This window comes from Desarmillaria tabescens (assembly GCF_030435595.1).
Source record: "Desarmillaria tabescens strain CCBAS 213 chromosome Unknown EV420scaffold_18, whole genome shotgun sequence".
Lineage (NCBI taxonomy): Eukaryota > Fungi > Basidiomycota > Agaricomycetes > Agaricales > Physalacriaceae > Desarmillaria > Desarmillaria tabescens.
Window position 1 is genome coordinate 159,315 of NW_026848317.1, and position 14,849 is coordinate 174,163.

General features: G+C 46.7%; 5 protein-coding genes across 5 annotated transcripts; 2 read left to right on the forward strand and 3 right to left on the reverse strand.

Annotated features, from left to right (window-relative positions):
- Nucleotides 1-49: 49 nt before the first annotated feature.
- EV420DRAFT_384602 (uncharacterized protein) lies at nucleotides 50-845 on the reverse strand. The gene is made up of 4 exons (XM_060481927.1): nucleotides 703-845; nucleotides 437-649; nucleotides 347-385; nucleotides 50-282 (listed from the first exon to the last, which is right to left on the reverse strand). The coding sequence occupies exons 2-4, from the start codon at nucleotides 598-600 to the stop codon at nucleotides 114-116; spliced, it is 372 nt and encodes a 123-aa protein (XP_060330484.1). The 5' UTR covers nucleotides 601-649; nucleotides 703-845; the 3' UTR covers nucleotides 50-113.
- Nucleotides 846-2,735, reverse strand: EV420DRAFT_384601 (uncharacterized protein). The gene is made up of 3 exons (XM_060481926.1): nucleotides 2,643-2,735; nucleotides 2,154-2,592; nucleotides 846-2,094 (listed from the first exon to the last, which is right to left on the reverse strand). The coding sequence occupies exons 2-3, from the start codon at nucleotides 2,348-2,350 to the stop codon at nucleotides 1,038-1,040; spliced, it is 1,254 nt and encodes a 417-aa protein (XP_060330485.1). The 5' UTR covers nucleotides 2,351-2,592; nucleotides 2,643-2,735; the 3' UTR covers nucleotides 846-1,037.
- Nucleotides 2,736-4,873: 2,138 nt separating this feature from the next.
- Nucleotides 4,874-5,480, forward strand: EV420DRAFT_1643075 (cytochrome P450; the record flags this gene model as incomplete). Its single annotated transcript, XM_060477450.1, has 4 exons — nucleotides 4,874-4,976; nucleotides 5,030-5,108; nucleotides 5,172-5,415; nucleotides 5,469-5,480. The coding sequence occupies 4 exons, from the start codon at nucleotides 4,874-4,876 to the stop codon at nucleotides 5,478-5,480; spliced, it is 438 nt and encodes a 145-aa protein (XP_060330486.1).
- A 980-nt stretch (nucleotides 5,481-6,460) lies between these two features.
- On the reverse strand, nucleotides 6,461-8,700 carry EV420DRAFT_384725 (delta 12 fatty acid epoxygenase). Its single transcript, XM_060481930.1, has 10 exons — nucleotides 8,445-8,700; nucleotides 8,265-8,392; nucleotides 8,004-8,216; nucleotides 7,903-7,954; nucleotides 7,798-7,851; nucleotides 7,497-7,740; nucleotides 7,390-7,443; nucleotides 7,181-7,342; nucleotides 6,960-7,126; nucleotides 6,461-6,908 (listed from the first exon to the last, which is right to left on the reverse strand). The coding sequence occupies exons 2-10, from the start codon at nucleotides 8,327-8,329 to the stop codon at nucleotides 6,693-6,695; spliced, it is 1,227 nt and encodes a 408-aa protein (XP_060330487.1). The 5' UTR covers nucleotides 8,330-8,392; nucleotides 8,445-8,700; the 3' UTR covers nucleotides 6,461-6,692.
- Nucleotides 8,701-11,824: 3,124 nt separating this feature from the next.
- On the forward strand, nucleotides 11,825-14,755 carry EV420DRAFT_1308961 (cytochrome P450). The gene is made up of 13 exons (XM_060468536.1): nucleotides 11,825-11,933; nucleotides 11,991-12,400; nucleotides 12,446-12,575; nucleotides 12,627-12,815; nucleotides 12,863-13,017; nucleotides 13,075-13,190; nucleotides 13,246-13,369; nucleotides 13,423-13,436; nucleotides 13,489-13,678; nucleotides 13,735-13,813; nucleotides 13,877-14,146; nucleotides 14,198-14,438; nucleotides 14,506-14,755. Exons 2-12 carry the CDS (start codon nucleotides 12,226-12,228, stop codon nucleotides 14,436-14,438), a joined length of 1,683 nt encoding a protein of 560 aa, XP_060330488.1. The 5' UTR covers nucleotides 11,825-11,933; nucleotides 11,991-12,225; the 3' UTR covers nucleotides 14,506-14,755.
- Nucleotides 14,756-14,849: the final 94 nt, after the last annotated feature.

The window sequence follows — 14,849 nt, forward strand, 5'->3', positions numbered from 1 at the left end:
GAACCCTGCGAGTACCGAGCGTAGCGCGACGGTCAGGACGAAGCCAGAAAGATGATATGTATGAGTCGGTAAAACCCGAACTCGTTACTTAGCACAAAGAGAAAGACAAGCCATCAAGGAAAAAGAAAAACAACTCGGAACAAAGGGATGGATGCTGACACAGATCGAGCCAAGGAGTCAGAAATGAAGGTGCACAACATGAATAAGTCGACAAGGACCGTAGTACTGGAGGTGGCCACTCGTCCGTTCCGCGGCATCCATTGTTGTATGATCGAAGGCGTACTTCAGATGTAACGGGGGCAAATAAATCGACAAGCTCCTCCTTTACGATAACTTGAGATCCCACCTATAAGCTCCTGTCGGAGGGCTCGTATATCCCTGAGAACTGTTCAAGATCTTAAATCATGGTTACAGAGCGAGCTGATAGGGTGCGTACTTGACAGATAACGTGATAGTCCGAGATGGATCCGCAGCAGTCAAGGAAGGCGCTAGACCACGGTTCATCGAAGAATTCATGAGCTCCGCGCATTGTGCAAAGAGGAACTTGCCGAGATGGTGGCGGCTAAGACGCGTCTTCTCCGTGGCATTAGTGACGGCCATAGATTGGTGGCTGTACCCGTCTCCCCGTTGGACAAATGATTATCGGTGGCTGAAGAAATTGATGTGTTAAAATAGCGGCGGGCTATAATAAACCCCACGTACTCGAATTACACTCCCGAGTTATTGTGAGACGCTAACAAATCTTCAACTTGAGGACCAATAAACTGAGGGTTCGCAGAGGATAGCAGTCTTATGACTCCTTGTCTTCCTTGATCGTCACTTCTTCATGTGTAGCGGCGAATTGGCTACCCTCCAAAAGCTCCTAGATTATCTTGGCAAATTGCAGACGTCTTATGTGTCTTTGTCATTTGCTCTTGACTTTCGTCTGGTGTCTGCCGGATGTCTGACTGTGGTGATGAACCATTTATTTCTTCGAAGATGAAAGAACGTCAGCCGGCCGTGCTAGCCTTCATCTCAACTCGATGAATCTCAAGAGATCAATCATCCCTGAAACAAACACCTGGTCTAACGCGCCATTGTAACACCTTCTCTCTAGCACCTTCCCAATCCGTCCCCGCAACCCTCCCGAACGCCTGTCTGCGGTAATCTTCAGGCTGGTTCTCCACATATTCGTTCCATGACAGCGGAGAATAATACCGAATCGGCAGCGGCGTTTCCTTCCTTCTCCACGCCCCATGGTCCTTACTCATAAGTACCCTACACACAAAGCGTGTATCCTGACTACCTGTAACGGAATCTTCCCATTCCTCATCGCTCATCCCGGGTTCCCACGTCAGGGCCCAGCCAAAGTCAATCAGGACAGGAGATCTATCCGAGTCGCGCAGAAGAATATTGTCGATGTGTATATCATTGTGCATCACACACTTTTCCGCCTTTATTGTGCGGAAAGCGTCCATGACACGGCCAGCAATCGCTTCTGCCTCTGGTCGAGGGATATCAACACCGGGTCGGAGTGAGCCCATGCCTATGCCTCGGATGTACTCAATGACGATGCCGGGGATGTAATCTGTGATGGGGTGAAGAGGCTGGGAGGAAGCGATAGGGAGATGAACGAGACCGTAGAAGCAGGGAATGAGAGAGCCTTGCAGTCGGCGCAGTAGCCGATACGCCTCCACTTCTGTTTGATGTTCTTCCATTCTCGAAGTCCATGTCGATATCTCCCACATCCAGTCCTTCCAGTCTTTAGGATTGGGTTGTGCCGGGTTCCTATTATCCTTAACGAGTTCGAACCAGTCCGTTGTCGTCCCGAATTGTATATCTCGTACGGCTGCCCGTAGACGCTCTTCAAGACCTGGAGTCCATGGGAGTTCGCCAACCGCCATGGTGAGGCTGTGACGATGTCCCTGTCTACGGTCATTTAGTTTTAGTATGAATTGTTTGCTGTCGGAAACGTTTTGAATTAGAAGAACAACGGAGGAAGTGAAAGGCTCCAGGCGTTTGATGATTTTAGCAACAAGAGGTCGAAATGTTGTGGAGTCTTGAGCTTGGAATTGTAGGTGGATCTCTGAACCAGGAAGATACCAGTCGCAGCTTCTAAAATCGAATGTGAGGAAGGGATGCAAGCTGTAATAATTTTTTTACTGTTGACGTACTCTTGTGGCGAGTGAAGTTGCGTTGCCAGCGCTGACGAAGTCACCCAGCGACTCGAGTTACGGATCACGGAGTCTATAGGCGTACGACTTCTAAATGACGGCCTCGAGAATTTGAATGCAGACGACCGTCGAGCTGCAGTTTGAACTCGTTTCATGCGTCGTGAAGATGGTCGACCTATGACACAACCGAGCGGCATCCGGGAGCACTCAAAATGGTATGATGGGATCAACCTTCCATCCGCGCAATGACCGATGGATATTGACTTGTGTTGTCGATTCTAGTTCCGCGCATTATTTCAATGGCATACCGGTTGTTGAGATCTATCTTACAGGTAGTTCTGAAAGAACTTGCGACAGAATTTCAAATAGCGTGATATGATCTCTGTCTCGATGTCTTGATTGACACCCAGAGATACGGTATCACCATTTAATGGCGATCCTGTAGCATGTCTTCAGCAAGATACCCAATGTGTACAAGGATTTACTCGCCTTGTGTGGAAGAGTCGAAGATGCAAGAGCCCTCATTGTGCCTCTACAATGTGAGCCGTGACAGAGAAAATACCTCCGTGCTCAAGCTCAAGCTTCAAGAGTCAAGAGTCAAAGATGGTGGGTCACGGGCTTCGCTATTGAAAGTGTCGCTGGTCATTGACTGAACATATGAGCTATTGCCTGAGGCAAAAGCACTTGATCATCGCCCGGCTCGGATTCCTCGAGATGCAACATAGACAAAGTCCCGACCGAGCCACGGCGGAGTAATCGCAATCATGCCAAGGCCTACACCGGACCCCCGACTTGATACGCCCCTGGTCCGCTTTCCCTCTCGCTCCTTCCCAATCCGTATCCACTACTCCGTGGACCGTCCCTACGAAAGTCATCTATTGGACGCGAGAGGTTCCTCGTGGTGCCGGTCCAACATCTCATACGGCGTCACACTTCGCTTCCAACAGTGCCCATCCTCGGGACCCACAGACGATGAGGTCCCAGTCCTCGTCGCTACATCCAGGTTCCCGAATGTTCGCTAGTGCAAAGTCGATGATGACAGGCGACCGATTCCCTTGGCGTAGAACGACGTTCCTGGTGCGGATATCGTTGAGACGTTGGTGTCTAGTTGGAGCTTCGCCGAGCTGACGCCAGGGATATACTCGAGAGTGAGTCCCTAGGCGACATCGACGATGGGATGAAGGAGAGTAGAGTCGGGGGTGATACTGAGACGGACGATACCAAAAAGACGGGAGTATACCGGCCTTGCAGTCGATGCAAAAGTCTGTAGGCAGTAAGCTCTGTATCGTAGCTTGACACCTGCCCGATCCATGTACAGATCTCCCACATCCAATCCTCCCAAAGCTTGTGTCAGGCCGGTTGTCGAAATCACGTATGATTTCAAACCAGTCTGAATATCGCGTATGGCGTGTCATAGTCGGCCATCGATGGAAGAGTGCCATGGGACTGTCTCCGTGTCGTTGTCTGAGTTACTGCTGCGATACCCCAGCCTGCGATCAGCTATTTTTATGATGAACCGTTGATTGTCGGAGAGTCGTTGAGCTGGAGGGACGACAGCAGATGTGAAGGATTCGAAGCGCTTGATTACCGTCGCAGTTAGATCTTGGTAGTCTGCGGAATCGCGAGCTTGGAATTTGAGATGAATTGTTGTCCCAGTTCGACATAGGTTGTCACCACTAGCGTGTAACTGTTCAACATGAGCATTTTCATAAAGTCAACAGATTACTACACCTTTGAACTGAAATTCAACACCGACCTAGGGTGAAAAGTCTTGTACGTTGTGTCGGGAATCGAAGCATATGCTGAAGATAATAGTCGAGTTTGAACGTCGTTGACCGTGGCGATGTCTGAACGTGTTTGAAAATAATGCTATGTCCGAGCCTCTATATCCGCTGCGGTACGCCAGTCTGTGATCGGCTAACTTGAGGATGAATCGCTCCCGCCGACAAAGATCAAGGAAGGACGTGGCGCGCCATGGAAAATGGTGTTGGTTGTAGCCGCTCATTGCCAGGATGTTTTGGTCGCGTTCCATGGGAGGCCACGTGGAAACTAGTGGACTGAAGCTGACTGAAGACGCGAGACAACTCTGACCATTACCACAATCATCTATTAACGATACCTCAAGCTGCCGCTTCAATGTCTATTCATTTCGTCAAAACTGTATGCAAGGTTATGGAGAGTATTGCTTTTCTCGGGCTGGCAGAGAAATGGGACAATGTAAGCCCTTTAGTTTCGTTTTGTTCTCGTGTTCATGTCGATTTTACCCGGCAAGGTCCTTCGAAAGGATATACAAGTCTCTTACGGCGTCGCCAGAGTCTCCCTCGCATAAACTAAAAGGCAGCAATCGCGTCTTGCCATCGAGTACCTCCTTGACCTCTCTGTCTTCGTGTTCATTTCTAAACTCTCTCCAGTCTTACTCCGTCATTTGTTGAAGAGTCCATCACTCTCAAAGCACCGGTCATCGTCTCCTACCATCCATTAATATTAAAGGCATCTCAGTGTTCTTGCCACGTTCGTCATTGGACTCGGTCTGGGTAGGCCTGAATGACTGATTTGCCAAACAGCTTGGTAAAGGTCAGAGCAGCGCCTTGGTCGGCGAGAAACTCGATGCGAATGGGCCGAGCAAGGGTGCGGAAGGGCGTTCGGTGATTACTTAACAATGGCTCTTCATCCAGATGTTCAGAGACGTGCCCAAGAGGAGATAGTAGCAGTTGTTGGAGATGAGCGCCTGCCCAGAGTCCAGACTATCAGACCGTGAATCTTCACCGTACGTTGGCGCTCTTATGGAAGAAATCTTCCAGTGGAACACGCCAGCACCGGCTGGTGTGTTTTTGTTACTTATTTACATGGCTTCTTCACCATATCTGTTGATCCAGTAACTCCAGCGATTTTAGTACCCGACGTTTACCGTGATTTTCATATTCCCGCTGGCACTGTCGTTGTTGCAAATCTTTGGTGAGCCTATCATGTTCACGGTACATCCCATCTTTTAACAACGTATTAACTTTTGCTTCACAGGGCTGTTACACGAAACGAACGCTGGTTCTCTGATCGCGAAACGTATAATCTTGAGCAATACTTGAGTCGGGACAGGGAGTCTCAAATTCCCGAACTGACGAGCCTGAGTTTTGGTTTTGGTCGCAGAGTTTGCCCTGGATCTTACCTTGCAGTCGATACTGTGTGGATAGCTGTTGCAATGACTTTGGCCACTTGCACCGTTTCCCCTGAACTTGACGCTGAAGGAAGGGCCGTTTTTCCCGAGGTCAGATACACGAGTGGAGCCTTCAGGTTAGCGTTCTTTATTCTCCCTTATAGGACGTCAATTGAGATAGATTTCAGTCATCCATATCCATTCTACTGCCGAATTCATCGCCGTTCTGAAGGAGTCTCTGGGCTACTAGATCCCAATCAATACCGCTTTTAGTGTCGCGGCCCGGGGTGTCGAAACGATCCACCCTTGTAGATACTAAAGTCTAATTAGGGAATCCGCCATTTCTGAATGCTATCGGTTCACTGCAAGGTCTACCCATTCCCACAAACACCTGCCCGTCCTTCCTAGTCAATGCCTCGGGAAGCTGTTGTCTTGGCAAGGTAGCCGATTTTGATCATCAAATGCGCGTAGTAGGGATGGCGCATGCCTAGATATCACGGGTCGCACATCATAGGTGATCATCAACGGAAGATGTCCGCTGTGGCTCTTCCCTGCTGCGATACCCCAACCTGCGATCCGCGAACTCATCGGGAAATTTTGAATAATCTTGTTGTCATGGATTCGCTGAACTAATAGGATAGTGCAAACTGTGATGAACTAGAACGGTTTGACCAACGTGAGAGAGAGGTCAAAATGAGTTGGAGCATTGTTCCAGGTGGTCCAGGTGGATGAAATGAACCGTCACCTCTGACATAAGGTAAATCAGCACTAATTTTTCAACAAACCGGATTGACACGCCTTTCCATGGCCAGAGTAAAAAAACTTCGTATGCTGTATCAAGCGGGCGCATTGAACTCCAATGGCAGCAGAGACTGTGCATTACGGAAAGGTGTGATGATGCAAAAGCAAGTCAACTTGAAGTACTACGAGTATACCCAGTTGCCCCGTTCGCTCTTACCAAGTTGGAAAATACAAAATTTCTCTGCCAGCCAACGAACTGGAAGTGGTCTGAATGTTCCTCTGGTAATGGGTATATTATCCCAACACTCTTCATTTTGAACTTCCACCAGATCTTCCGTGTTCAATTCGTGTTAGTAGTCTTGATTGACGCTTACGGCAAATTCGATGCATATATTCTATACGATGTAGCCACCATAACACATATACGTGTTCTATTACAGGCTCAATGCTTCATTCTTACAACATTTGGTCTGGATGAGCATGCATAATGCTGGATTTTTGGGACTAAGTGGGTTAGGAAATACACGTAATACTACTCAGTCTGATCTTCGCGCCGCTCTTCCTTGCTTATTCCTGTAGAAGACGATGTCACCTATCAGGATCAAGGTACAGTTAGTGAGCAAACCAAACGGGTGACGCGAGTCGACTTATGGGTGTAAAAACATACCATTGTTATCCACAAACTGGCAGTTGTTATAGTTATCCCAGAGTGTACGGAACACAGGTTTGTCTGAGAAGTTGTAATGTTCACCGATGAAAGCCTTCAGATACTGTGTGGCTTCTTCGCCGTTATCTGGAATTATCTCAGATATATTAGCAGCAGTAACGGAGGAAGGCCCACAAAATGGTATCTTCGGGAAGAACTGTGTAGACAGATTAGATAACCTCTGACTCGAGGATTGTAGACCACGCACATGGTGAATGACGTGAAAGTGCGCTACATCATGAAAGAAAAAGCGTCCGTGCCATCCTAAGAAATCTCTATCGACGGTGGCAGCAGCGCCTCGAGGATAGTTCCATTTATTTTTCCGGTAATGGGGCAGAATGGGGTCGGTGTGGTGAAGGTATGTGATCATGACAACTTGAAACTCGCAGTCAGTATATTTGACGAACGATATCAGGATTGTTGACCTACACCAGTGATTCACTTCTAACCACGGAATGCCGTAATATCTCCAGACATTCCAGATCCCGCATTCGGCGCAGATACTCGTTGTGATGAAGACCATTAGAACCATTCCTATATTAGACAGTATCACCGCATTGCGCTGCGAGCAGAAGAAGATGACAGAAGAGGCTGCTTCTTATGAGAGGGAGTCGGCTAGATCTATGCAAAATACATACGGTCGAAGTGGTTAGTCCATTTGGGATAGTATTTCTGACCGGATACGTTATATGCTAGAGACAGTTCAAGTTAGAGTGTACCGTTCGATTAGTTGACCCATACTTACAGAGGTATGCGGGAAACGCAAATAACTGTTGACGGATCAACATGAACAAGGTATAAATCGGGGTATCCGAGAATATCTCCTCGTAGTTGATTGTTTCATTGGGGCGTTCGTCGGGTATCCTGAGGTCGCCACGAGTTTTTGGAATATACACCTCGTCATTTTCCATGGAAGCGTGATTAACATGATGACGATGGTGCGATATTTTCCAACTAAAGTAGGGTGTGAACAGCGAACTATGAATGAGCTAGATGATTTCCATAGCGTAAGTGTTTATTCTTCAAAAAAACGACGAAATGCTCACAAGTCCAAGGATGTCGTTCAACAGCCTGTAGCTAGAAAAGGCTCCGTGGCCACACTATCACATAACGGGTTACAAATGTTAAGGTATTATTATGGAGAAAAATACCTCATGACCGATGACCCAGAGACCCGTTAAAACAAGGCCCTGATACCACCAACTGTCGAAGTTTTAGAAGATAATTTTGGCCCAAAACATAGTTCGCTCACTAAGTAACCCATACGATGAAGCGCAACATCTCTGCGCTCCAAGAGTTTAAGACATGAAAAGTCGCTAGTTTTTCAAAATAAGGGTCGATCAACGTAGCAAGAAGTCCCAAAGTAATGGCGAGCAAGAGATCCCTTGCGAGGTACAGAGTGCTAAGATGCAATCGGCGAACAAAGAGATGAGACGGTATGGCATCTCTAATTTCTTTTAGCGACCTGGATTCAGGATGAGAAACAAGGTAACTAAAGTCGAAGAAAAGTTACCAATTCATAGGAGTATGTGAAGGTAAATCCTTCTCGTTATACGTCGTCATTTTGGTTTCTGCCATGATATCTCTGGAAGACAGATGATTGGCGATACGTTTCCAGGTCAGCGCCCAGATTATTTATACCTACGGAAAGTCTACGCGTTAATTTTAACAGCAGAAAAATGCTAAAGCTCACGTAATGATCATTATGATAAGTAATTGCATGAACCAGCGCGCTGATAGGCAAAGTGAATTTGGTAATCCTTAATTTGCTTGATTGTCGGATCTGGGACCCATCGGTAGATTGCTAAAGATTGCTAAGGAAAGGGTACGGTTGCATCCGATAGTTTGATGGTGCATGATGTATTGTATATGCGACTGTACGGACGGTATAAGACACTGATAAGAGGCTCGCGGTTGAAATGACCGGTAGCCTTGGGAAACGTTCGCTGTCTAGATATGTTGAAAAGCAAATAAAACGGGAAACCTACTACTTGCTGCACCGCCAGGAGCACACGGTCACGATGGGAGTGTCCTGAAAAACGCCCTCCTTCATTAATACTTCGGAGCACGTTCGTGGAACCCAGCTGCGCATTACGACAAGTCAGAATGACAGCACGCACAGCGCCTTAGGTGAAGCTTACTGTTCATCTTTCTCCATTGAAGCGTGATGGCGATGGTGAGAGCGATGTGTAATTTCCCGGTTGAAGTACGGTGTCCAGAGAGTGGAATGACAGACCTGCAAAGGCATAAGGGCCCATAATCCGAGACGCTGAGGTAGTCGCTTACAAAACCAACGATATCACAAAAGAGCTGGGACGTAAAGCTTGAAGAACGATCCATGACCGCACTATAATTACCATCAGCCTGCAGTCCGCACAAATATAAAAAGCTCCAACTTCATGCCCGATGACCCAGATACCCTGAGTTAGGACAAGTCGCTTCGGAATGACATCAGGCTAGCTTTCCAAGTTCGATTATGAGACCGCACTTACTACACCATCCAAGGGACGGAAAGACAGGCATATTTTAGCAAAGTCATCTCCAAAATCATGGAAGACAAAATGGCGTCAAGTCGCAAAACCCCATAGGTAAGAATCAGGGACATAGCAATATCCCGTACTAGCAGCCGCAGCGATGTTATATTGCTACACCGGAAAAGGCGGGCAGGCATTGCTGTCTTGAGCTCGCGAAATTTTCTGTAATACCTATAAGTCCAATAGTCCAAATTCTGGATTAAGCGGTGTACTTCGTTGGTTGTTGATTCATACTGAGCACGAAAAGGATAGCTGTCGGATAACTAGTGTCAGACGGAAAGACCATGTCCTCCTTTCAAAACAAACTGGTTCACGTAGATTTTGAAAGCTTTTTGCCATCAAGCATCAAGGTAGCATATCTTCGACTCGGTGAATTCCCGAGGGACCCCGTAAGTAGAAGTTGAACTTGATGATATGGCATGGTGAATCTGGCTTGGTAACTATGTCTGTGTTTGTAAGACAACTGGCGTATATGAACCAGCAACACTCACAGACAACAGTCTTCCAGATGCTGGACAAGATCAGAAATCTGATATCGGCGAAATGTTAAATGCGGCACATCGCCGGAAAAGCATCTGGAACACTGTGCAAGGAAGGTAGGAGCCATTTTTTGATGGTGGAGTCTTCTAAATGTAGCTACTCCAACTCGGGTGTCGCGCGCCAACCCCAGTCGCGGTAGTGAGATGAACCCAAGTCCCGCTTCTCGATTGAGATGCCGAGACCTGCCGATGACTAATGCTGTGTGTGCTCTGAGTGATGATCGGATCAACCAAACTAGTCTCGTAACGATCCGTATGAAGATAGGTCTCGTTCAATGGACCTACTTTCTTTGCACCTGTAAACATATACTGATAACAACTCGTAGGCTTATTCCATCCTGCCAACAGTTGGCTCAAACGGATAGGTCCGTAACTCGATACTGATCAAAAAACGCTAACTCTAATAGCATTTATGGACGAGTTGTCACTACATCCACGATTGGGTCGCTGAGAACACACCGCGGAAAGTTTTGCCATCTTACGGAATTCCAAGATCACGTCAATGCCAAACTGAACCAAGGAAGACCATTGGTGCTTGAAAGTATGTTGTCTATCGCAAGAATCAAAGGTTTGTTTGCGCTTTGGCTAATCACAGACACAGATGTCAGCGACTATGAGGAAGTAATGTTACTCGAAGACCACTGTTAAGTTGCTTCCATGACTACCAATTGGGGCCCGTCTCTGCTGATCCTCATGCTCGCAAACTCTATGCGTGATCAAGTCGAGACCTACAGGTTTTAATGTCTGGTCAGAACTCAAAGGAATACCTTAGGCGACACGAGACAGGCCCGGGCTTCTCAATTTTTACTCTGCAGAATCATCATCGAACTTTCAGTGAGGGTGTGGGTGATCATGCAATTGCATATCGTCTCAGCGCCGCTGATATGACATCATTCATAGAGTTCTCGCAGTGTATGAACCTCATTGACAGGCCCGAAATAAGCACTCTCGCGGCGAAATGTGAAAGCAGTGTCCATATTTTTTGAATATGATTAGGGGATGCTCAATCTTTCCGAATTCACATCATGGGGTGTGGTAGCGGACGGAGCCATCATATCATGGAGTATTGAGGAACTTGTTGGCGCCCATATCAGCTGGCTAGCACGATATCGCTTCCCATTGCAGGAACTTTGTTCTATTCTTACGGAGCAATGGATCATAGCCTGTAAAGAGACTATAGCGGCACGTCACAAGAATTTTTGGGGTCTGAACAGTTTGTGCGACGGGAATGGATCTCAACAAGGCTTCTTCCGCCTTCTGTGGAGTCGTGGTCTTTTCACGATGGGTTATAGTAAATGGTCCTCTCTCGTAAACAACTCCTTTTCAATTAGTGATAATCAACAGGGATGTTGAGTATACCCTATATAACTCGTCTCCTGAACATTGCTCGCATAGATGTAGCAATACTGTAAGTACATAATCAAACACCTTCACGGCAGCCCTAGTTTTTTTTGCAGGAATCCATTCATCCGGACTTGTTGCTTCACGATGAGCCGATCCACTGTCCCAGCTCAAACTTCAGATTCGCTTCGGTATTTTTATACCAGGTCTAAACAGATGGCTTATACTAATCATGTGTACTCTATTAGATATCGATAGATAATGGGACACAGAGCGGACTGCAGCTGGCACACTGTACGCGTGAACTGAGCAGACGTTCTGACCGGAGGTTGTCCCCCCGGCCCCTGCCAGAAAAGGTCTTGTCACTTTTGAAGAATCAAATTCGTTGCAAATTGTCGGCGTATTGCAAGTTGGGAACCTCATTTTTGCTCGCAGCAAGATGAAAATTTCTGATGAATGGCGACATTCATTGAAGTTTGAAACACTGAAGCCTTCGAGGTCTGGCAGTACCAGCCTTGAGATATAGAAATATGGGCGCCTATGGGCACAAGCGAGAGTTAAGTAAGAATCATCTGATGATGGTGATCACAATCGAAATCACAGTTGTTTGGGACGGAAGCCTAAGGTGTGGGGAACGCCGTTCGGGCATTTCCGAAGAACCATCGAGCTGACCAGAGCTGACCACCAACGCGACCCTGCTTCATCTTGATCATCACGGCTTAACATTTGACTCTTGTGACCAGAGTAGACTATAAACGTACTGAACAGATAGGTCTTTGATTCAGTGACCGGAGGAAAATGGCTGACGTGCCGCGAATCAATTAGGCACTGTTTTTCCAACTTGGGCGTTCAATAAACGTTTCAACATGTGCATATGACTCCGAGTTGGAGTCTTTGCACGTAACTATGGACATGCTATTCTGGGATGTATCTCTCTGTTACGTAGACCCACATGTGGTGGTGGTAAGAATTGTTTTTCTATTGGAGTGCTTAAGATGGACATTCAGTTTACTCCGTATTCTTAAAAGCATGAACCTGCTGCGATTCGATCCTTTGGACAATGTACGAAGCTACAATTTGCCTGACTATTTTTGCTGCATTCTACATCCTGTGGGACTATCTCAGTGCGGCGCGGCGCCCACCTGGCCCTTTTCGTTGGCCAGTCGTCGGTAATGCATTTCAAATTCCCACCGAAACTCCCTGGCGTCAATTCTCGGAGTGGGGGAAGCAATACGGTATGTGAAATCTCTGTCTCGAAGCTGGGTGCTGATAAATTGTAGGCGACTTGGTCTCTCTTCGTATTTTTGGCCGTCCAGTCTTGGTTCTTAATTCTTGGGAAGCCATCACAGATTTGTACGAGCACAAGACTAGCATTTACTCAGACAAACCCCTAAGATTCATGGGCGAACTGTGAGTTAGCGTAGAAAATATTATGGACATAGCCTCACTGTCTTACTGTAGGAGTGGATTTGGACGCACCCTAACGATGAAAAGCAATGATGATGCGACTAAGGAGATCAGGAAACTTCTCTATGGGGAATTCGGGCCGCGCGCAGTCAAAAAACACACTCATATCTTAGAAGAGAATGCCCGTCGTCTTTGCTGTTGGAACATCAAACAACCAGAGGCCTATCTCACTAATATACGAAGGTAGTTTTATCTCATAAACACAAATATGATACTTGATCGTTTTCCAGAATGGCCACAATAAATATCATGCGCATCGCGTATGGTTGTGTCATTACCGAGGACGCAGAGGCAGACGAAATCGCCGCAATGTCAACTCAAGTTATGTTCAACCTTAGCGTGGCGCTGGCTCCAAGTAGATATTTCGTTAATTTGCTTCCGATATGTGAGCTATATGAATTGGTGTCATTGAATGAGTTAGCATGCTGAATCGCCCTTACAGTGAAGTACATACCTGCCTTTATGCCTGGTGGCTCCTTCCAGACACAAGCTGCGAAATCACGACAGACATTTAAAGATTATTGGATGAAGCCTTTTGATGCTTTAGTAAACAGGATGGTATGTCATTCTTTTCACGAGTCCTGGCGAACCGCGTCATCCTCCTATTGCATAGAAAAGTGGAATGGCTCTGCCCTCGTTGTTATCCAATGCCCTTGAGGCTAATGGTTTCGATACCAATATTTCAAATTCTGCTTATCTCGATCTCCTGAGAGATACCGGAGCAGAAGCCCGTGGCGGTAGGTTATTCCGTTGTTGTGTCCAGATAACCATTAAATATGGACATTCCAAGCGGGAACTGATACAGTATGTGTTCTCTCCTTTTTTTCGCGAGATTTCCACTGATTGTAAGTCATAGAATGTCAGCACTATCACATCTTTCTTTCTTGCCATGGTTCTTTATCCTGATATCCAACGGCGGGCACAAGAGGAAATACTATCAGTTATCAGGGATGAGAGACTCCCTAAACTTTCAGATCGCGATTCTTTACCATATGTCAATGCCCTCGTCAAAGAATTGCTCCGGTGGAGTCCTGCGGCTCCTTGTTGTAAGCCAAGCTCTGATTTTACTTCCTGGCTTTGTTTGACATCTTTGTCGATACAGTAAGCCGTGTTCTCCGGGTGCCCGACGTCTACCGAGGTTTCAATATTGCTGCCGGAACTATGGTAATTGCAAATGCGTGGTTTGTTCTTCCTCCTTTCATTGCAGCCTCTGCGTATGTTGATGGGTATATCATCATTGGTAGGGCAATTACACGAAATGAAAGCTGGTTTCCTGACCCAGAAACATTTGATCCGGAGCGACATTTGAATCGGGACAGCAAGTCCAAAATTCCAGAATCAGCGAGTCTGGCTTTTGGTTTTGGTCGCAGATCATGTCCCGCATCATATGTTGCACTAGATACTGTGTGGATAACGGTTGCAATGACTTTGGCTACCTGCACCATTTATCCCGAGGTTGACAGTAGTGGTAATATCAGTCTCCCAGAAGTAAAATACACCAGCGGAGCCCTTAGGTCAGTATTCCATCCTTTCTTTGTACGACGCCAGCTGAAATAAGTTTCAAGTCATCCTTGCCCTTTTAGCTGTCGTATTGAGCCTCGATCGGAAACCAGTTTGTGGGACCTTAGATATTGGATGAACTGTATTATAATCAGTAAAAGTAATAACTATTTTTCAAGTGTGTCCTTATCATGCGGTCTCAGTGAAATATTTTGTCAGAACTCGAAAATGGCGGGCCGATTCTCCGAGGAACTTTTTTTCGCTTTCTCCTCCTGCCACCACGTAATATTACTAGCCCGCCTCTAGGTGAGAGATTCATACATTTGTTTTGTTTGAATAAGGGATGTATTTTAACACTAGCGTATACATACAGGGTCCTCGGGTGTTTCCCAAGCATGCTGCACAAGCACCATGACTTCGAGTTGCAAGCCACTCAGATATGAGGGGTATCCTTGCAACATTAGCGCATCTCATGGATTCAGTGAACTACTGCTAAAACCGCTCATCAGCCTATTTCCTCACGAAAACGCTGCAGTGCTCCTATAAATACCAGTATCCACCTCGGTCGGGCTTTCCTGATATTTATCTCATGAGTGTCCAGGGTAGGGCAAACATCAAGCACGTTTTTAGATATACAGTAATCCGATCAAATATCGCGCTTCTCCCGCTTACGCTAAGGCTCCTCCTTAGCGCATGCATGTGGCGCAGCAAACTAAA

Coding starts and splice junctions, on each gene's coding strand:
- EV420DRAFT_384602 (XM_060481927.1), bottom strand. CDS start 600: ATGGCCGTCACTAATGCCACGGAGAAGACGCGTCTTAGCCGCCACCAT. Junction 386..436: donor ACTATCACGTTATCTGTCAA/GTACGCACCCTA, acceptor GATCTTGAACAG/TTCTCAGGGATATACGAGCC. Junction 283..346: donor CCTCCGACAGGAGCTTATAG/GTGGGATCTCAA, acceptor TTACATCTGAAG/TACGCCTTCGATCATACAAC.
- EV420DRAFT_384601 (XM_060481926.1), bottom strand. CDS start 2,350: ATGCCGCTCGGTTGTGTCATAGGTCGACCATCTTCACGACGCATGAAA. Junction 2,095..2,153: donor CAACTTCACTCGCCACAAGA/GTACGTCAACAG, acceptor ATTCGATTTTAG/AAGCTGCGACTGGTATCTTC.
- EV420DRAFT_384725 (XM_060481930.1), bottom strand. CDS start 8,329: ATGGCAGAAACCAAAATGACGACGTATAACGAGAAGGATTTACCTTCA. Junction 8,217..8,264: donor TCACATACTCCTATGAATTG/GTAACTTTTCTT, acceptor TCCTGAATCCAG/GTCGCTAAAAGAAATTAGAG. Junction 7,955..8,003: donor TTCATCGTATGGGTTACTTA/GTGAGCGAACTA, acceptor AAACTTCGACAG/TTGGTGGTATCAGGGCCTTG.
- EV420DRAFT_1308961 (XM_060468536.1), top strand. CDS start 12,226: ATGTACGAAGCTACAATTTGCCTGACTATTTTTGCTGCATTCTACATC. Junction 13,018..13,074: donor CGTTAATTTGCTTCCGATAT/GTGAGCTATATG, acceptor TCGCCCTTACAG/TGAAGTACATACCTGCCTTT. Junction 14,147..14,197: donor TACACCAGCGGAGCCCTTAG/GTCAGTATTCCA, acceptor ATAAGTTTCAAG/TCATCCTTGCCCTTTTAGCT.